Genomic DNA, 20,779 nt, shown 5'->3' with positions numbered 1-20,779 from the left:
AGCGTGTATTGAGAGTGAATGTATTTATTAGTGTGAATGCGCAGTAATATTGAGTACCGCATCGACCCTCTATTAGGTTAGTTATATAATAGGTGAAAAGGGCTGGAGGAATAAAGAGTACTCCACCGCCCTAATTGAGTGAATGGGTATGTGAATGGATTAGGGATGCGTTGGGCGCTGAATTGGTCTAACCGTTGATAGCACAACCTCGCTGGCATGAAGCAAATTTGACCTTATATAAATCAGCAATCAGCAAACTAATATTAACTTGACAGGCAGATTAGGCCATTGTCAAAAAAGCTTCATTCATCCAAAGATCAAAATGGAAGAAAAAAAAGAAATAAAAGTCAATTAACATTTAATCTTGTATTAAACACTTTTTACATTTAAATATTTACAAATTATAATAATTTTTATTTATTTTATTTTCTATATCACAAATACAATATTAAAATATTATTATTTTTTAAAAATAGTTTCCTTTTTTTTTCCAATCCACAAATAAGGATTTTGTACTCTTTTAAGTTTATAACTAAAAATTTTAAATTGGCTATTAGAAAAAGAAATGCTTTTTACATACTAACAAGGATAATTCTCAACAGAATTCCTCAGTCAGAAAATTTAACATAGATATTCACAAAGTTACATTGCGGAGGAGAGAAAAATGAAATATTGCAAAACTTTTCCAGCCACTTTTGGACAAATATGCACAATGAATAAAAAAAAATCTAAATAATATAAGTTTCGCAAAAATAGTTTTAAACTTTATTTTTCTGATTATTTCTCCTAAATGCCATATCATATGGCAATTTTTGTGTTAAAATGGCAGTCATAACAAACTCGGCCCCATAGACCGGTATATTAGCTCGAATTATATCGCTAACGAGGTGAAAATCGTTTGCGATTGTAATTACAAAATAATTGTTTATATCCAATTCCTGAATGTGCTTCAGAGATTTTCTTTGTTTTTCTACGACTCCACCTGCACACTGCACCATTTCCGTGAGCGAGGCTCTCGACGGTACAACTCCTGGTGTTATGTAGAACATCCTACCGACAAAAAGTCGGGAGCGATCTGTGTTAGATAGAACTTTCTGAATAGTAAAATTGTATTTCTGCTCAAATTCGGTATTGTCAACCACATAATTGCTTTCATCTAAAAATTTACTGCTTGCAAAACTGTCTGTTAACCATTTTAAATCTACAATGTAACGACATGTTGATAAAGCGCACATAAATTTTAGCGTTCTTTGAACTTTACCCATAACCAAGTGGGTAGCTTCACGGCAATTTTTGGCCACAGATCCACCAAGATGGTACACTTTGTTCTCGTGCTCCATATTTTTTCCTTCCAGGCCAGAAAACATAATTACTGCTTTCGGTTGTGTAATTGGAGGGAAGGCATTATCGATTGGATACATATTTTCTTGTTCGAAATTATTGCTGTTGGTAGGACTTGAAAGACGAGGACGTTTTCTTTTTGGTCCGACAATACCACTCGCCTTGGCTCTTTCATAGCATTCCTGGGTTACTTGAATCGGAATTTTCCATGCTCCCATCAAATGAGGTACAAGAGTGTAATCAATTCGAAATGGATTCCCTAGGTTAAATTGTTGATATTTATGATTTTCTGGATGCTGAAGGCAAGAATAATGACCAAAAAGTACTTCATTTAACCACTGGACATTTACAACTGACCTTCCACATTCCCTGGCTTTCCTATATTTATCGCCCTCAGGTCTTCTACAAACAAGTATGTTGTTATGCGACGTGTAATAGCTTGTCATTTTTGCCCCGACAGCTTCGATCATCTTTTTTATTTTAATTCGTTCTTCCCCTTCAAAACCTGAGTGGCTTATAATTAAATTTCTACATGGTTTTTCATCACTGAAAGGCGTAGGGAAATGTAAAGCCAACCATGGCGGGAGTACTTGTTGTTTTAACATAATGTCACTTAGCCACTCAGCAGTCACACATCTTTTACCATCTCTCACTCCTTGCTGAACCAACGGGTGCTTCTGGGTTTGACAAAGAATATGAGTAACTCTAGGAGAATAAGTCAATTCAGTCTCGCCACCGTTTTCCAATATTATCCTTCTCCACATAGTAACGTCATGGCCGCTTCTATCATATTCCATTATCAGAAAAACACACCCTAATAAAAACATATCTGGTGGAAGCTTTAAATTTGGATTATGGCCATAAAACTGGCGGTGTGGTTGGGTGGCAGGAGCGCCTGAAGCACTCTTTTGTAACACAGCTGCCACCCGAGCTGCAGTTTGTGCATAAGCAGCAGGCTTAGCCATGCTTACACCACCTGCTACTACTGGGGTTGCATTTTCTGTACTTCTAACGATGCTAGAATTGTTATTTACATTTCCTAAAGTTGTCCTTTGAAAATGTAGTGTAGATGGTTGTGGTGGAGGAGGGGGAGGCAAAGCTTGGTGCTGAGCGGTCATCATTCTCAACTGACCAGCGGCACTCCCATCGCCAGGAGTTACACCACTAGCTGTGACACCACTTTGCAATCTTATACTTAACATATTAGCTAGTGCTGTTTTGGTTTTTGAGTTCACTACTAAACCCTGTTGTTGACCTTGTGCACCATTAGCGACACCGAAAATATCATGAGCGGGATCATTTTGTTCGACCTGATGTTGCTGCAAAATTACCTGTTGATTTCCAGCAGCTGCCAGATTTACTTGTGCTGCATTTACATAATGTGGCATTCTCTGTGGTGTTGGGCCTTGTACCTGCACTTGTTGAACTTGAGGCTGCTGGGGCTGTTGTTGAACTTGTTGCTGTGGTTGTTGTTGTTGCTGAACTTGCTGTTGTTGGACTTGTTGCTGTTGAACTTGCTGCTGTTGAACTTGCTGCTGTTGAGCTTGCTGTTGCTGTTTTTGTAACTGTAAATGCTGAAGTCTTTGCAACTGAAGCTGTTGATGTCGCATATTTATCAATTGCTGTTGCTGCTGAGTAGGAGCTACTGCGGGCTGTTGCACTCCTGCAATATTTGCAGTTTCTCCTTGCCATCCTTGCTGCTGTTGTTGTGGGGCAGGCTGTGACACAACGTTAACCGGCAGTCGCGGATGTTGTATTGCTTGTTGTGGCACTTGAGTTCTTATCGCCCCTGCAGTGGCACCAACAACAGTCCCTTGTTGATTTGGTTGATGAACTAAAACCTGTTGCCTGATTTGACTCTGCCTTTGCTGTTGCAGCCATTGTAACTGGTGCTGCGGATTGATACCTGGTGGGAGCTGACCCCTGATTACAGTAGTCTGCTGAGGTTGTGGTGCATTTGTTCTAACAACTCCAAATTGAACCTGCCCCTGCTCTAAAATACCTCGCTGTTGTTGTTGCTGCTGCTGTTGCGCTTGCATTTGCCTTTGTAGTGTCAATTGACGGTGTTTCTGCAATCTTTGCAAAAACAAGCCTCTTTGTTGAGGTTCCATTTGCTGAAGTTGCGCATGAGTTTGAGCATCCATGTGAATGAATTGACGCACCCCAGCTTGGCCCTGAGGCTGTTGGGTCCAAGTGATCCTTTGCTGAACCTGAGGGCCGGTAATGATTTGCCTGTTTTGGCTGTACTGTTGTGGCCAGGTAAATTGTGTGGTAGGCTTATTTTCTGTATATTGCTGTTGACCCAGTTGTGGCGGGGGTCCCTCTCTAACTATAAACTGTTGCTGAATTACAGGCTTGGCCTGTTGGTGTACTATCTGTTGAGGACGACCTTGGATCAACTGTCCTTGGTTTGTTATAAACTGCTGTGTTTCATGTTGATTTTGTGGTGACAACAGCATTGTCGTCTGCTGAGTCAAAACAGGCTGTCCTTGCCCAAGTGTCTGTTGTGTCAAAACTTGTTGCTGGCTTAAAACAGTCTGTTGCTGAACAATCGTCGGCTGTGAAATTGATTGCTGCTGTACTAGAACAGACTGTTGTCCAATACCTGAGTGTTGTTGAACTAAGGTCTGTTGCTGTTGTTGTTGATGGCCTTGAAGTTGTTGATGTATCATTTGAGACTGTTGTAATGTTGTCTGTGTCCTCCATTGGGGACCTGTTTGTAAAGGCTGCTGTAACCTTTGTTGTTGTTGTTGCTGCTGCTGCTGTTGTTGTTGTTGTTGCTGCTGCTGCTGCTGCTGCTGCTGCTGCAATAAAATTTGTGTTTTTTGCTGTTGTGTAGGTTGCATTACTTGAATAATTTGTTGCTTGTTTTGCAACTGGATGTTTTGATTTAGATTCTGTTGAAGAGTGATATGCTGGGAAGTTTGAATCAATGGAGGTTTCGGCTCTTCTTTAACTTCAAGCCCAATCGTCGAGCTTGTAAAGTTGACACTGCCTGATGATGTCGTTGTCGAAGCTGTGGACTGCTGGTTCCAAGGCATTCGCTGTTTAAGCTGTTCCAAAAGCTCATTGCTAAATCTTGGGGCTGACGACTCTTCCTTTGGCGTAATCTCTTCATCTGCAAACCCGGTGATGTGAGCGGTCGAAAACGTTCCAGAAAGCTCGGAGATCCTACGATCGTGCTGCGCAGTCACAAGCAGTCTAGGGTGGTACAAAGATTCCTGGGCTCTGTTTTTTAAGGAAATGGAGTCTAAAACCCAATCCGGCGTCACTATGAACTGAGAACACGACTCCCTACCCATAAGAAAGTTATACTTGACACCATCGGCTTTACCCACTATTAAATGGGTCGTCCTTTTGGTAAGGCTGAGGGTGCAGATACCACCGTAAAACCTTATCATCGCCCATAAAACCGTGCAGTCTTCCGAGCTTATCTGAGACAGACATGCGTTCACACCTGTGAACAACAGCTCATCGCCGAATATGAAAGTCTTTACAGGGAGGAGCTTGTTGCACTCCTTGGACAGCGTCACCCATTCATAATTGACAGCAGGGATTTCATACAAATCCTTTGCGTCTGTGATGTCCGTGTCTGTCGGATCATCGCCAACTATGCAGTGGGTCAAATAATCGGAAAAGTAATTAGAACCCTCGGCACCTCCTTCCCTGAGGATCTCGAGTACCTCGTCCGGTACATTTCCCGACACTTTGTACTTAACTTTGGAAAACAATTTCTTTCCGACGTCCGTCTGGCTTTCCTCCGACATCGCACATCCGAGTGGAAAAAGGGATCAACGCGCCGACAAACTCGGATAAGACGAAAAGAAAAAACAAACCGAAAACATAAAATAAAGACAGATAATGAAACCTCCGGTCCTCGTCGGTTCGCGCTCGATTTCGCTTTTTCTTTAATTTTACATCAGATATGACGTAATCTCAAGCATAAAAAGCATAGATTTTCAAATCGGTTCCGAACCTGGGGACCTCATTGATTTCTATGTGACGTTGAAAAACGAGTTGCACTTGGTACTTTAGCCCTGTGCTCTTTGCTCTCTCCATTTCTAGTCTGTATGGTCAGTACATGGCGAAACTTTAATACCCTTTTTTTGTTTTTTACTTCCATAAACCAGCATTATCCACAAGGGGACAACCAGGTTAGTGTCATGGATTTGGACCAAACTTTTTTGCTGATTCTATATTCCAAAATATTGGACACATATATGACACTTCTTGTGAATAGGCCCTGAGTTCTCAAAAAAAAAAAGTTTGAAAGTTGAAATTTTACGTTTTTTAATGTTTTTATTTCGCCGTCCTACTTGCTCAAATCAAATATAAAACATATCATTTTACACCATTTATTATATAGATTGCAATAAAAGTATAGTAAAAGCTATCAAAGTTTATCAATAATCAAAAAATTTTTAAATCCAAATATTTTTCAGGTAAATTAAGACATAATTTTTTTCGTGAAACTAACACGAAATTTCGTTTTAGCAATTCTTTAGTCACCTAAATATAATTTTTTCTTTGATTTTAAATTTATCAATTTTTTTACCCATAAAATTGTTTTGACTTTTAAAAAGTCATTCTCGGAATGTTTGATTGAAATGGTTATAATTAAAAAAAAGGGTTAAAAGGATTTTAATGTCTATGTGAAATAAGAGAAACTTAACTTTTTAATGATGTATGTTCCATAAAAATATGTAAAAGATTTCTATAAGAAAATATTTTTGTCAAAAATTAAATAAATCAACTAGTAGCTTGGTGATATAAACTATTCATTTTTGGGTTAATAATAATATATAATAAAAAAACATTGAAAAGAGCATTAAATTTTATGAATTGACTTTTAAATAAGAGTATAACAAGTGATATACCATTACGATGATATCCCCAAACAAAAAAGTATATGTATAATACGTATAAAATACACAATCAAAATAAAGTAATTTGATGAAATATATCTCAAAGTAATAACAAATTATATACAATATATAAAAAATAATTTAAAAAAAAAACATTTGAATTTACAATACAATTTTTTGATATTCTTAATGCTTTAGAATTTGAACTTCGCTGTTCTAGTATAATAATTAAGAGCCTTCTCTATGCTAATGATGTAATCACTCTGGCCACCTCTCCACCTGCCTTGCAGAGAAACATTGACTTTTAGAAAATTATTGCTCTCAATAGAATCTGACATTAAATTTAAATAAATCGAAAATCCTAGTTTTTGTAAAGGGGGCAAGATGGCAAATAGGGAGCACCCGTCCTTTGGTCACAGACGAATTGACATTGTGAGAGAGTATAAGTCCAACCATCTCTTAAACCCTTCTATTCCACATAGGTTTGAGCAGTTCGAACTAGTTGAATCTTTTCAGTGTTTTTGTTTGTTTATACGTTCAAACTCCACCTTTCATATCTAAGCAGGACACTCTGACTGCCTGTCTATAGAGGCAATTGAAATAATTAATGCTAGTCTATTGTGTTTTGAGGCACTCAATTCTCTAGCCCAAGAGCTTAATATTAACTATTTGTTTTGCTTTAACAGTCATGAAGACTGGTTCTCTAAATTTTCAGCTTTTGAATCATCCATCCATTCTAGGCATTTTGAACGTTGTGCCAAACTGGCTGTTAGATCCAATAGACTTCTGCTCTACAAAGCACTCGATCATTCAAAGGCATTTTTCAACTTGTCCAATAATAATATAAATTTAATTATTCAGAAATCGTGAGATGCGGTCTGGTGTGATGTAGGTTTCAGAAAAACATTTTCTTTATCGTGCCAATGTTTTGATCTTTATTGAGATCATCTTCAGGGCTCAAAGTGTTTGTCTTCTGTGTAATTGTGCCATTCTTGTGTGTCGTGTTGAGAGTGCCACAATAAAGAAAATGTTTTTCTGAAACCTACATCACACCAGACCGCATCTCACGATTTCTGAATAATTATCGATTAATGGTCACTAATCACCACACAAATAATCTAAACTTTTCCTCTATCAATTTAAGCTGGATCTTCAAACTCAGGTGCAACTTTTCTACCTTAATTACTCCTCTCTGAGAGATGGTTCTGTTGGGCACTGCTCACTGTGTAACTCCTGTGTGAGGGAAGACCTCTTTCATTTTTTGGCTGAGTGTCCCATTCTCTCGGAGTTTTGAGTACTCTTTTTGAGAACTACTTGAGTTTTTGAGACCATGTTTGATCACAAAACTTAATTCCCAAGATTGCTTAGACCTGGTTGGGTTTTGCAAAGAGTGCACTGGAGTATCGCAGAGAGCTCATGGAGCAGTTTAATTTTTAATTTTTTGAGAAGCATTAACAATTTTAATCTAATTTAATTTTGTTTACTTTATTTTTATCTTTATCTTTGTATGTGCGTATTATCTTCTACTCAATTGATTGTCAGCCTACCACCACCTTCAGCAGTTTTAATAATCAATGGTGTATAGGAACTTTTTTATTTTAATTTCGGTTATTCTTCCTTAAGTATATAAATATCTTTTTAAAGATTTTATTTTTGTAAATAAAGTGCTTTTTTTATTCATTAATTCATTCAGTTCAATTTTTTTATTAATTTGGTTTTACTAATCAATTTGTAGGTTATTATTTTTCTCATGCATCAGTCAATTTAATGGTTGTAATTTTATGTAATTAACATTAGCCATTGGGGTAGCAAATAAATTTTTAATTCTTGAATTGAATGTGGTGCATTCGATAACAAAATTAATTATGCACCAACTTCCAAAATAATCGTATTTGTATATTAATTATTGTTATTGAAAATTTTATTAAATTTATTAAAACCTAATAACGGTAATAAAAATTTTTTAAAGCATAATTGGGTAAAATATGTGAAAAACAAAAGTTAGTAGTGAGATAACACTAAGCCATGGGACCCCCTATGACCAATGCTTAGTGCTTATCAGTTCAGGTCTTAAGGAAACCTTCAATAATTCAATTGACCTCGTGAGTTGATCTGTTGACAGAAATATTTGTTTGACCTCAGTAAAAATGTTTTCAATGAATCCGTTCCTTTTGAGAGAGGTGAAAATTTTAAAACGTTGCATATCCACAATGAAATCGTTATCTCCTCAATTGGATTTCGAGTATATATGCGACCCTGTAAACAGCGAAGAAATAAAATCCAGGATAAAAAGAAGAAAGGGGGAAGGAGATGTTGACCTGGTGAGGAAACTTTACAGCGACCTTTCTTCAACTGGGGATCCCAGCATTCGGCAAAGGCTCATCAAAGAGGCTCTGAAGATACCGAACAAATCTCATCCGAGACTGCTCGGCTTAAAAGATGAGCCTGAAGTGATCAAAACCATCGGTGATATCAAACAGACCAATTTCAAGCCTAAGACCTTTGAAGAACTTGCAAGAAAACTGAAACTGATAAGGACAGATACGTCTTGCTTTACAGGCTCTAGGAGTTATTACCTCATTGACCAATTGGCCCAGCTTGAACTCGCTTTGGTGAATTACTCAGTCTCAAAATTAAAACGTTTAGGTTTTGAGTTTATATCTGTACCTGACATACTTCCAAAGCATATCATTGAATACTGCGGATTTAACACTGAAGGAGAGAGGACACAAGTAATGAATTCATAATAAGAAATTTCTTCAGTATTTCAATGCTTGGCCTTTCAGGTGTATAAATTGGAAAACCTTGGCGATGATCTCTGCCTGTCTGGCACCGCTGAAATGGGCATTGCAGCATATCTTCAAAATAAGGAGTTTAGTAGTGATGAACTGCCAATAAAACTTGCCGCGGTCAGTAGATGCTTTAGAGCCGAGACATCTAGAATATCTGAAGAAAAAGGCTTATACAGGTCAGAATTGACCTTAGAAGTAGAATTAAACCGAACATACCCTGTAAAATTATTATTTCCAGAGTCCATCAATTCACCAAAGTGGAAATGTTTGGTGTGGCGACTTGTGAAGGCTCGGCTCAACTCCTCGAAGAGTTCAGGGAATATGAAGAGGAGACTTTTGCCGAATTGGGGCTCGTTTTAAGAGTGCTCGACATGCCAGAATGTGAACTCGGTGCTCAGGCTTACAGGAAATACGACGTCGAAGCTTTTATGCCTGGGAAGAAAAAATGGGGGGAAATATCCAGCACAAGCAACTGCACCGATTATCAAGCCAGGCGTTTAAATATCAAGTATGATGGCCAATTTGCCCACACGATTAATGGAACGGCATGTGCTGTTCCTAGGATGATTATAGCACTGATGGAAACCCACCAGAATAAAAACGGCACTGTTGAAATGCCAAAACAGCTTGTTCCATATCTGGGATCTTCAACAATAGGGATGTCGAGCCTACCAAAAATTAAACTTTCTAAAGGGATTTAGGTTTATATATACATTTAAAATAAAACACCTTTTAAAAAATAATATATCTATAATAATAATATATGCAGTAATAAATTATTGTATTTACAATTAAAATATTTTTATAAAACATCCTTCAGCGTGTTGATATGCAATTCAGGATCTTCAAACAGCAACGGCCTCTTTTCAAAAGTTTTTTCACCTTCAGTCGTATTACTTCTGTTAAGGATAATATTAATCAAACAATTAACAAACAAATATTAAGACATTTTATAGTAACTTTGATTGACGAAACAATTATTCTAATATCTCAGGGTCATAAATAGTTTTAATTGTATGTAGGATCTTTGGTCTTCGTGTGTGTTATATATTGGAATAAATGTATTTATTTGCATGAATGGAGGGCTTATCCTCCAAGGAATATTGATTACTCTGGGGTATCGCAAATGATTTGTGATGTGTGTATGAAATTTGTGGTTTTATTTGAAGTGATCAGCCTTATTTGTATTTATTCCTTTTATTGTAAATCAATTTTGATCAATGTCTTGGTGTTTTCTGACATCCTGTTCAGTTCTCAGTTCTGAGGTTGTGATTGCAACAAACCAATTCAGATATAAGGCTTGAAAAAGATTCCTTCTGTCAGAGAAAATAAAAAAGTTCATAGGAAAGAGAAAATGAATTTATATGTAAATACAAAATTCGTTCGAATTTAATTCATTTTTTTACTCTCATATGTAAATGTTTTTAATAAGGGGATAAAATCTCATTCCTGAGCGGTGTCTGTTCAAGGGAAGTTCAAAAATATTAAAATAATAATTGTATTGTAAAAAAAAGGATATTTGTGAAGAAGTTTGAACAGGCCAGTGCCAATGTTCATTGGAATTCCCATTATAATAGACTCTGAAACTCCAGTAATTGCATCAGTCTGCCCGTAATACGCTGCATCAAACAAATGATCGGCAGTTTTTTCAAACTAAAAAAAAAATGTATATACACATAAAAAATTGTCTTACTATATCAAGACCAAAATTTATAGATTTTACTTACAGAGGCAAGATTTAAAACAGATTCTTTCATTTTAGCCAAGCCATGCCTTGTTATTCCGAGTACCTCGCCTCTACTTGTCATTAAATCGGCAACCAACATCGGATGCCTATGGTCAATTGACATACCATGGTTTTCCATAACGAGTTTAATCTCTGACATTATTGTAGATCTAAAAATTCAAAGTTAGAAAATGTTATACATTTACTTTTTGTAAATATTTTACCTGGCAGCTTCAATTCCAAGAGTGGCAAACACTTGATATGTATTGTTGGATTTACAATGTGTCCCTTTAACTCCTCTTGTGCCCATAACATCTCGCAGATTGTCACCTTCAACGAGCAGTTTATATGTAGTCACTCCGTTTATATTTTCTTCATGAATCACAGCTCGATTCACCAATGGAACACCCTGTAATTTTTCCATATAATATTTTTATTTATTTTTTTATTTGTTTAAATGATTTTTGAATTTGAATGAATTTACCTTGATCACAACATCCAAAAGGCTATGTTTCAAAGCTCTAAGAGTATGGTCTAAGCTTTCTTTTCCGACTGAAGGGTTTACTGTGATGACTGCAGGTGTTTGGACGATTACTTGATTCGGTTTCAACTTAAGCTTAGACGAACAAATGCTAGGAAGAAAAACATAAAATTAAATTGGGTATTAACAACAAGAAATAGGTACAAACCTAAATCTTATTGTTTCAGCATCCACTTCCAACTTCAACAGTCTGATCCTTTCTATGTCGATTTTTATTAAAATGAAACAGTCATGTGGCACATAAACTTCTTCAATGTATTCAGTCACCTTTAAATGGTCAAAATAAATTTTCTATCCCTAAGTGTGATATGATCGTACATGACCATCCTGGCCTGCTTTTATTCCTAATATTGAAAAATTCAAAACTTCACAATATGTTACTAGATATTTCCAAATTCTATCAACCATTTCATTCCTTACTTCTTCTAGTTTGTTACAAAATAATCATAGTCCAGTAAGAACAGTTGGATCAGCAAAAAGCAATGGTTTTTTTAAACAATTTCTAAAATGCTATAAATTTCCAATTTTGTTTAAATGTGTCAAAATGTTTGTTCGATAGGTGCTCTCAATAAAAACATTTCAGCTTCTGAGCTCTGGATTTTGGATATTTCTGATCCATGGAAGTTCATATCAATACAAAAAATGACATTTTGGAATTTTTCTTGTTTGTATAATAATGAAACGTTTTAATTTTCTGAACTTCGTTAAATTTAGTATTTTGTGTTCGTATATCTACAATGAACTTACAGGGAAAGCTGACGTGGCATCATTTATTTCAACAAAACTTTTTTTTAGTTATACTAAATTGAAAAATATTAAACATATGCCCCAATGTTCTTGCCAATGGGCCTTAAGAGTCGAGAAAAAAATCACTTTTTTGTTCATACGGTTTTCTACATTTGTTGTGTATGAATTTCAAAGTTATATTATACCAGCCATTTTTTAAAAGACTAGAATGGTAAAATAAAATTAAATTCATATTAAACGAGACCAGATATATAAAATGTTATAACAACGAACAGATGCTTCCAGTAAAGTTGGTCAAAAAAATATTTTAGTAAACCCAAAAATTTATATTTGTTTTAAGATTCTTTAAAACCCTTAAATATAAATTTTTAGAGCACACAAAAAATATGTATTTTTGGGCTGGATTAGCTGGAAGTAATTTTTATTTTTCCAGTACGTGTTCCACTTAGAAAATTTTTAACTCATCTGGATTTTATCCATTATCCACATTATTATAAAACAGAATCTTTTTATTTGGAGCCTATGTCAACAACATTAGATTTTATGTCATTATAAGTGGGAAAAATAAGGATGAAATCAACAAAAATTCCCCAAAATTGTATCTCAGGTCCTGATTTATTTACGGAGGCTAGTTTGTGCTATTATGCATAGGTTATTAGTTTCTAAACCCAAGTAAAGTTTCCAGTGGATCGGCAGAGTCGTTTCAAAGTTATCACAATTTTTATTTATTTATTTATTTTTTTAAATAAAAATTGAAGTTGAAAATTTTAAGTGCAAAACATTTTTTATTTTCTTAAATATTTGGGATATGTTGGAATTAATCAGATCCATATGGTTTTGTTTTATTGAAATGATCATTTTTGGGAGCATCCACCTCCTTTTATCAGTCTTGAGTTTCTTGTTTTTGAACCAAAAAGTATTTTTTTATATTTACAAAAATATAATATCAACTTTGTTTCTTGCTAAAAAAAAAATTCTTGGCTCCTCGGACCTATTAGCAAGAGCGCTCGACACACGTCAAATATTTTTCAACCTAGTGTTATGAAATTTTTGTTTCATTACAATCAATGATCCCACATTCATAGTAATGTTAGTAAGAATTTGCACACTAATAGGTTATATTAGGCAAAAAGTAAACAGATCCTATAAGGCTGATAAATAAGTAATTTAGAACAATCATGTACGATCAAATAACGTTCATAAAATATAAAATTTTAATTTAATACTCACTTCCCCTAATACTGTTTTTTCAATTCTCCCTTTAACAACCCTGGCAAATTCAGGGTCGGTATCATTTTCTAAATGCGCTGTTATTATCGGCGTACTGATCGCCTTACTGGCATTTATTATCTCTTTTATCCTACAAATAGAGATTATAATGTATTGAAGTTACAATTTTACCTATAGCAATAATATTATTTACCTAGGAACTCCTTGTGTGATGTTCATTGAGGCGACCCCGGCAAAATGAAAAGTCTTTAGGGTCATTTGAGTTCCCGGCTCACCAATACTTTGAGCTGCTAAAGCTCCAACAGCCGTACCTGAAATTTAAAAAATAAATAAATAATGACAGAATAAAATATTATAGTAAATAAATGAAAGTAAACAAGAACAAACCTGGTTCAATTTTTGATGAGAGATATTTGTCTCTACAAGCTTGGAAAAAACGTACCAACTGAGATAATGTAATACGTTCCAATTGGAACAAAATTGGACATGTTTGGTGCCACTCGTCTTTGACGCCTTCCCTCCGTTTGGCTTGTTTATTGACAAAATCCCTGAAAGTTAAAAATATATTTAATTAATTGATTTTACAAATTCCAGTTTCTAAAATTAACCTTAGTTGAGTTTTAAATTCTTCGCTACAACAGTCAAACTCAGATGAGGAAAGCAAAACATTTGACCCTTCAATAATATCAGTCGCACTTAAAGGGGGTTCATTTCTAAACGGAAAATTAGCTTTGATGTTATCCCACACTCTCTGAAGTTCCACCGGTTGCCCGTTACCTGTGGAAAGAAAACATTGTAACATAAACTTATTGCTAATTTTTTTTTTTTAAACTTACCTTCCATATAAGTCGGGTCCAATCCATCGCCTCCGTACAAAAACTGAATAATATCTCCGTTTGAATTTCTGACAGTCATGTCATAATGAAGGCACAAGTCCTCTAATGACTATTTTACATAAAAAGAAATAGTTAATAAACATTCAACATTTTTACAGTTCTAATTTTACCTTAACCAATCTTCTCTGCATGTATCCAGTTTCGGCTGTTTTTACAGCAGTATCAACTAAACCTTCTCGGCCACCCATAGTGTGGAAAAAGAATTCGGTTGGAGTAAGCCCAGAATAAAAACTGTTTTCAACAAAACCTTTGGCAGCTGGAATTTTTGCTACAAAAATAAATAATAATAGTTAAAAAAAAAAAAATCTTTTTATAATATTTATAATTTATTTCTTACAGTGGCGTTCAAAATGAGGTAAAGCTCTATCTTCAAAACCGTTAGGCACTCTTTTTCCACTTATAGCCTGTTGTCCTACACAGGCAATCATCTGAGATATATTAATAAAAGAACCTATAAAAAAAGAGCCATTTACATATTTAAAATTTTAAAACAATTTTTTTCCCTAAATTACCTTTAGAACCACTTAATGCCATTGTTAATGGACTGTTTGAAGGATCGAGTTCTTTCAGGCATGCTTTTCCTGCTCGATCTCGAATAACTGACAGTTCTTTAAGTATTACAGCTTCTAAAGTTTCATCGCCTGAACATCCAGGTTGAGACTGTAGCTTCCCAGCAGCTTGTCTCTCGATGTACTCGTTACACTTTGTATATCCGGCGTGTAAAAGCTCTTGTTTCAATTTAAGCAGCCCGTGGCTTGGTGTGACATCACCGATCCCAATAGAAAATCCCCTATTCATGAGAAAGTAAGATGCCATCCTGCTTAACCTCCACATCGCAGTTGTAGCAGCATCTTCACCCCAATCTCTTAGAAGGACGTAGAAAATATTCGCTTTGCCTCCAGAGCCAAGCGTTGACTTGTCCATCATCCCTGCCAGTAACTGAGAGTTTCTTATGTTAACAAAAGAGTCATTTATGCACATTTCTTCCCCTGAGGTGTACGCTCTCCCTTTAGTTCTTAAATTTGCAAGAATTTTACATTTTTTATTTGGTTTAATTAAAAGACTAAATATTTGTTTCCCTGTCCATAATTTTGCAGGTTTTATAATAGCAGGAGGTGGGAGGTCAATTTGCATGTCAATGTCATCACCGGCGATTAAAGTAGATGCTATTTGGCAAGCTTCTCTGTGAGTGAAAAACACACTTTTTTTGGTTAGCAAATATGCTCCAGTTATAAAATCTTGTGTGGCAGCAATAAGCAATTCACCATTTCGAGGAGTGACTAAATTCGATTTGTTTCCCATTAAAATTAAAGCTTCGGCTCGAGCTTCTTCAGTCTGAGGTAAATGGAGATTCATTTCGTCCCCATCAAAATCAGCATTGTACGGCGTACATGCGCATTCATTAAACCTGAATGTGCGATGTTCCAACACCTTGACTCGGTGGGACATGATACTCAGTTTGTGCAAACTTGGCTGCCTGTTGAATAATACGATATCTCCGTCTTTTAAATGCCTCTCGACGATATCACCTTCTTTCAGTTCCTGTGCAATTTTCCCCCTATTGCCGTATTTAAGGAACTTTTTGAAAGTCTGCCCTTGCTGCTGGACAAAATTAGCACCAGGATGAACATCAGGACCATTACAAACGAGTTTACGGAGAAGGGCCTTGTTAGCAGGCTGAACTCTTTCCGGGAAAGTAAGAATTTTCGCAACATGAACAGGAACGCCAACCTCTTCAATCCGAAGATTCGGGTCTGGAGAAATTACAGTACGAGCTGAAAAATCTACTCTCTTTCCAGACAGATTGCCTCTGAATCTTCCTTGTTTTCCTTTCAACCTTTGCACTATACCTCTAGTTGCTTTTTTAGGTTGCATATTTATTGGAATCCCGGAGGTTTCACTGTTTATGTACAATGCACAATGCAACTGCAAAAACTCCCAATCTTCCGCTATCATTTGCGCCTTCGCACCTGATAATTTGTGTTTCATAATCACATCGTTAATGAATACTATTTCTGATAATTTCATCGTCAAGTCATCCTCATTTGTTCCTGATTTGATATCAGAAATGACAGAAGGGCGAATGCAAAGAGGAGGAACAGGTATTCTAGTTAAGATGAGATCAGCTGGTTTAGATAAATTTTGGTTCATGAGAAGTAGTGGAATATCCTGTGTAGGGATTGCTTCAAGAAGCTGAAGGACTTCTTGAGGATTCAATGTATAACCACTTTGATAAATGTTTGTTAGTTCTTTGCTATATTCTGTGTCTTTAGCAATTTCGGCTAGCTCTAACAGCATCATTTCATTTGGTTTTTTGTTTCGGTATTTTTCATGAGTGATTTTCAACAGGCCGGATTTTTTCACGACGCCGTTGATGTTGCTACAATGAGGGCAGACACTGAACTTTTTACACCGAGCCTGAATCTGCTTCCTGAGAGATTTCCTGACCAAATATGACAGATTTGGGTTCCTTATCCTGGAATAATATGCTTGGCGTTCTTTATCGGGCAAAAGAACTCTAGCGCACAATGGGTTCTGTAAACAAGAAAATAAGTTTTTCAAAATTAAAATGAGGCTTATTAATTAGATATTATATACCTTGCATATTGTCTGTAAAATGTTAATAACACATCGGAAATAGCCAATATGGAACACTGGTAACTGGAGATCGATAAATCCATAATGACCAATGCAGTCACTAAGTCCTTTTCCACAAGTAGAACAATTTGCATCTTTCTGATTTGTTCCCTAAATTAAATATAAAATTGTATTAACAATTTAAAAAAATCATATCAATAATTGATTATTTGGAGATCGTGAGAAGTGGTCTGGTGTAACATAGGTTTTAGAAAAACATTTTCTTTATTGTGCTAATGTTTCAATCTTTATTGAGATCATCGTCAGGGCTCAAAGTGTTTGTTTTCCGTGTAGATGTGTCGTTCTTGTCTGTCGTGTTGAGAGTGCCCTCACACCAGACAAGAATAACACATTTACATGGAAAACAAACACTTTGTGCCCTGAAGATGATCTCAATAAAGATCGAAACGTTGGTATGATAAAGAAAATGTTTTTCTAAAACCTACGCCACACCAGACCGCACCTCACGATCTCCAAATAATCATTGGCTAACGGTCACTAAATACCACATACAAAATATTTAAAACATTTTCCTGCAAATTGTCTAATCAAGTAACTGAAATTACTGTTTAATTGTTTGATTTATGTAAGCTTAACTCCGCGCATAAGTCTATGTACATACAAACATGTACAGAAGTTTGCTTATGACACCCACTTTGGTTTAGGGTATTCTAGACTCCTCTGTCTTATCTGCAATTAGGCTCTAGGAGCTGTCAACAGCTAGATCATTTCAGCCCATAACGCAAATCTCTTAAATACATTCTTTCTTAATCCAAAGGTTGAAAAATCCCAAGTTTTCCGTGATTGAAATATTTTATTCAATTTTGTCTATTACATGAACATTTCGGGCCTACGGCTTAGGTGCTAAAATGGAAAACCTCATGGCACAATTACCATCCGAAGATACACACATAAGTAATTTACAATTTTTTTAAAAAATAAAATATACCTGGACTATGCCATAGATACATATATATTTCCACCCATTTTGAGGAGGATGTCTTCAAAACAGTTTTAAACATTTTGACGAAATCCCCCTCAAAATGGGTGGAAATTTATATGTATCTATGGCATAGTCCAGGTATATTTACTTTTAGGGATGGTTAGGTATATTTATTAAAAAAAAAAAAAAATTAAATTACTTATGCGTGTATCTTTGGATGGTAATTGTGCCATGAGGGTTTACCATGTTTAGGTGTTGATGATGGGCCGTAGGCCTGAAACGTTGATGTAATAGATAAAATTAAATAAAATATTTCAACCACGGAGAACTTGGGATTTTTCAACCTTTGGATAAGAAATGCTACAAACCATGGATTTTAAGAAAAAAATCTTTCTTATTTACATACTACTTAATACTTGATATTCCTCCATCACCCTCAATACATATATATAAATAATCTAACTGAGGGTAAATGGGGTCTCAATATTTCGCCATCGGCCTTATCACACTGCACATTCACACTAATACATACATTCATGCTCATATACGCAAAACCTCTAAAAATTGAAACATGCGACCCAGATACTCGTTTCCGTACGCAAACACACTTCTCATATTGAATGGCATTCCTACACGCTCTCTATATGTAGCCAAGGAATGATGCACCAAGCAACCTTTCTCTACAAGCTGGGCACATACACGGGCCCAAAAGTTAACGTCCTTGTGTCAACCTCAGAGAGCTATTTTCAATCGGAGGTTGATCCCTCTTCTACGAGTCTTTTCTGCCGATCTGGCTCACTGACATGGCCACTTTCTTTTAAACATGTTTTTCATTGAATTTTTAGTGTCAGAGGGCTGTATCGCAGTGGTTAAGCCTACAATTATTATTGCTGTACTTTAAATTAGTCTATCTGTCGAAATTGGACAAAATTCAAAATAAATGTCTCAGGATTTGTCTAGGAGCCATGCATTCTCACCAATAAATGCTCTCCAGGTGGAGGCCAAAATTATGCCTATGAACATGCGGCGATCTTTGGTGGCTGGCAGATTTTTATCCTCCCGCATGGTTATTGAAAATCACCCTGTTATTGCTCGTATCAGACACTTAGCTATGCTTGCTAGCACAAATCGATACTGGCAAAACAAACGAACTCCATTGCTGGTCCAGTCTTTCTTAAAACTTTCTCAATTGACCCTCTCCATCCCNATATATAAAAATTAGCCTATTTTAAAATTTTAGACTATTTCTAACTTTATTTATTTATAGACGTTATGGAGTTTTGTCTAAATTTGTTTATATTGTTACAGGTTCATGGTTTAATAAGCTGCTGAACCAAGATAAACAATACAACAAGGTAAGAGTTCAATTATAGAACATTTCTTGAAATTTTTTAAACAAAGAATCAACAAATCTGCCTAAGTTTGGGAGATAAATAGAACTTGAACAATACTTTGTTAATTTTGTTGTCAAAGTTAAATTAAATTTGTCTATGAAATTAAATATAGTCATTAACATGCAAACAAACATATACTGGATGTGTGGTGTTTAGTGACCGTTAGTCAAAGATTATTCCGAGATCGGGAGATGCGGTCTGGTGTGACGTAGGTTTTAGAGAAACATTTTCTTGATCGTGCCAGCGTTTCTATCTTTATTTGAGATCATCTTCAGGGCTCAAAGTGTTTGTTTTCGTGTAATTGTGCCATTCTTGTGTGTCGTGTTGAGAGTGCCCTCTTATACAGGATATTACTTAAATTGGCAATATTTAAGGATTCTTTTGGCTCAAAACAAACTTTACCATTCTTCTATCCAGGACTCCATGTGGTACTGGAGTTCTATTGCTGTCTTGCGAATACAAATTTTTAGCGACAACATGCATATGAGCTTGTTTTTGCATTTCATGAGGACCGTCCAGACCAAAGCTAACGTGGGATCTGAAACAAAACGATATTTTGTATTTCTTACTTTATATATTTGTTATATGTGTAATTCAAATAGGCAAGGTACAGCGTAGCAAGTGTTTACATACATTTTCCTGGCGACGGCCGTTTCCCTGTACAGTTCTTTAACCATTTTGATTGATTTACGTTGTTACTTTAGATTAGTAAGATGACAAGATTCTCTGTTGAACCAATTTAATGCAAAATTGGTTCTAAACCAAATGGTACCATCATTCAGAAAGACCAAAACAATGGATGGTTGATAACAAAGTAGTAACCACGTGGGGAAAGATTATTATTTTTCTCTTCTTAGCCTGTCTCATTGATAAACTGTTTGGTGATTTGACGCACCTAAAACAGATATTGACGTTTGGTCTAAGTTTATTCATTAATATAATGTATTATTAAACATTTATTGATATTCTTTGTGATTATAATTAAACATACAATAAATATATTTTGAATGATAATGATTCAAATAATTTATCCTAACATCACAACCTAGTATTGTGAGAATTTGTAATAATTCTCAATGTGAGGCATTTATTAAGCTCGGTTTATCTGGGAAAGACAAAAAAAAAATTGAAATTAATTTACTGAAAATTCAGTATAAAAGACTACATCAATTGTTCGTTCCATTGTAATCTACCATTATATCTTTCACTTCTAATGTTTTATGACAGTATATACAAGAATTGACATGCGAGTCAAATTATTGATATCATTCTTAAAAATAAATAGCATAAACAATTAAATATATTTTCTGCATTAAATACACAAATAAAAGTTTCCTTGTGGGACCAATTCATGAATACGTGTGTGTCATTTGGAATCCATGCACAGGACGAGTAATTGCATTTATTGCATCTCATTTCGTTCAGGAAGACTGGAGTATTTGGTGATATTCCTTATTATCTTCTAACTAACTAATACATAATCATTATGACTGTCCTGGTCTCCTTTCCTCTCTTTTGCATACCTTCTTATAAAACCAGACAACAGTTTACTTTCTCTAAAAAGTCTCATTCTTCCAATTCCACTAAATACTCCAGGATATCTAGACTAATGAAGTGTTAACACTCTATTAATTAGTTTGTGAATTAATTGTAATTAGTTTGTGCAT

At 35.5% G+C, this 20,779-nt stretch overlaps 3 protein-coding genes across 3 annotated transcripts; 1 reads left to right on the top strand and 2 right to left on the bottom strand.

Annotated features, from left to right (window-relative positions):
- Window positions 1-458: 458 nt before the first annotated feature.
- On the bottom strand, window positions 459-5,263 carry LOC106663994 (PAX-interacting protein 1-like). The gene has a single exon (XM_014389291.2). The coding sequence runs from the start codon at window positions 5,106-5,108 to the stop codon at window positions 759-761; it is 4,350 nt and encodes a 1,449-aa protein (XP_014244777.1). The 5' UTR covers window positions 5,109-5,263; the 3' UTR covers window positions 459-758.
- Window positions 5,264-8,246: 2,983 nt separating this feature from the next.
- On the top strand, window positions 8,247-9,745 carry LOC106663996 (serine--tRNA ligase, mitochondrial). The gene is made up of 3 exons (XM_014389294.2): window positions 8,247-8,938; window positions 8,993-9,174; window positions 9,237-9,745. Exons 1-3 carry the CDS (start codon window positions 8,354-8,356, stop codon window positions 9,697-9,699), a joined length of 1,230 nt encoding a protein of 409 aa, XP_014244780.1. The 5' UTR covers window positions 8,247-8,353; the 3' UTR covers window positions 9,700-9,745.
- A 7-nt stretch (window positions 9,746-9,752) lies between these two features.
- Window positions 9,753-19,941, bottom strand: LOC106663995 (DNA-directed RNA polymerase III subunit RPC1). The gene is made up of 17 exons (XM_014389293.2): window positions 19,746-19,941; window positions 19,515-19,650; window positions 16,737-16,886; window positions 14,651-16,673; window positions 14,476-14,589; window positions 14,249-14,406; window positions 14,079-14,187; window positions 13,851-14,019; window positions 13,630-13,790; window positions 13,436-13,553; window positions 13,243-13,372; window positions 11,414-11,532; window positions 11,209-11,356; window positions 10,949-11,133; window positions 10,726-10,894; window positions 10,518-10,651; window positions 9,753-9,888 (listed from the first exon to the last, which is right to left on the bottom strand). Exons 1-17 carry the CDS (start codon window positions 19,787-19,789, stop codon window positions 9,801-9,803), a joined length of 4,155 nt encoding a protein of 1,384 aa, XP_014244779.1. The 5' UTR covers window positions 19,790-19,941; the 3' UTR covers window positions 9,753-9,800.
- Between the last annotated feature and the right edge of the window lie 838 nt (window positions 19,942-20,779).

Source organism: Cimex lectularius, unplaced genomic scaffold, assembly GCF_000648675.2.
Source record: "Cimex lectularius strain Harlan isolate CLEC.00 unplaced genomic scaffold, Clec_2.1 scaffold26, whole genome shotgun sequence".
Classification (NCBI taxonomy): Eukaryota; Metazoa; Arthropoda; class Insecta; order Hemiptera; family Cimicidae; genus Cimex; species Cimex lectularius.
The sequence above is the reverse complement of the archived record's forward strand: the minus strand, read 5'-3'. Positions and strand labels throughout refer to the sequence as shown.

What these genes read in the sequence shown, in the direction of transcription:
- LOC106663994 (XM_014389291.2), bottom strand. Translation starts at nt 5,108, where the DNA reads ATGTCGGAGGAAAGCCAGACGGACGTCGGAAAGAAATTGTTTTCCAAA.
- LOC106663996 (XM_014389294.2), top strand. Translation starts at nt 8,354, where the DNA reads ATGTTTTCAATGAATCCGTTCCTTTTGAGAGAGGTGAAAATTTTAAAA. An exon ending in CTGAAGGAGAGAGGACACAA is followed by an intron (nt 8,939 to 8,992) that starts GTAATGAATTCA and finishes TTGGCCTTTCAG; the next exon opens with GTGTATAAATTGGAAAACCT. An exon ending in GAAGAAAAAGGCTTATACAG is followed by an intron (nt 9,175 to 9,236) that starts GTCAGAATTGAC and finishes TATTATTTCCAG; the next exon opens with AGTCCATCAATTCACCAAAG.
- LOC106663995 (XM_014389293.2), bottom strand. Translation starts at nt 19,789, where the DNA reads ATGGTTAAAGAACTGTACAGGGAAACGGCCGTCGCCAGGAAAAT. An exon ending in ACCTCATTTTGAACGCCACT is followed by an intron (nt 14,407 to 14,475) that starts GTAAGAAATAAA and finishes TTATTTTTGTAG; the next exon opens with CAAAAATTCCAGCTGCCAAA. An exon ending in AAAAAACAGTATTAGGGGAA is followed by an intron (nt 11,533 to 13,242) that starts GTGAGTATTAAA and finishes GACCATTTAAAG; the next exon opens with GTGACTGAATACATTGAAGA.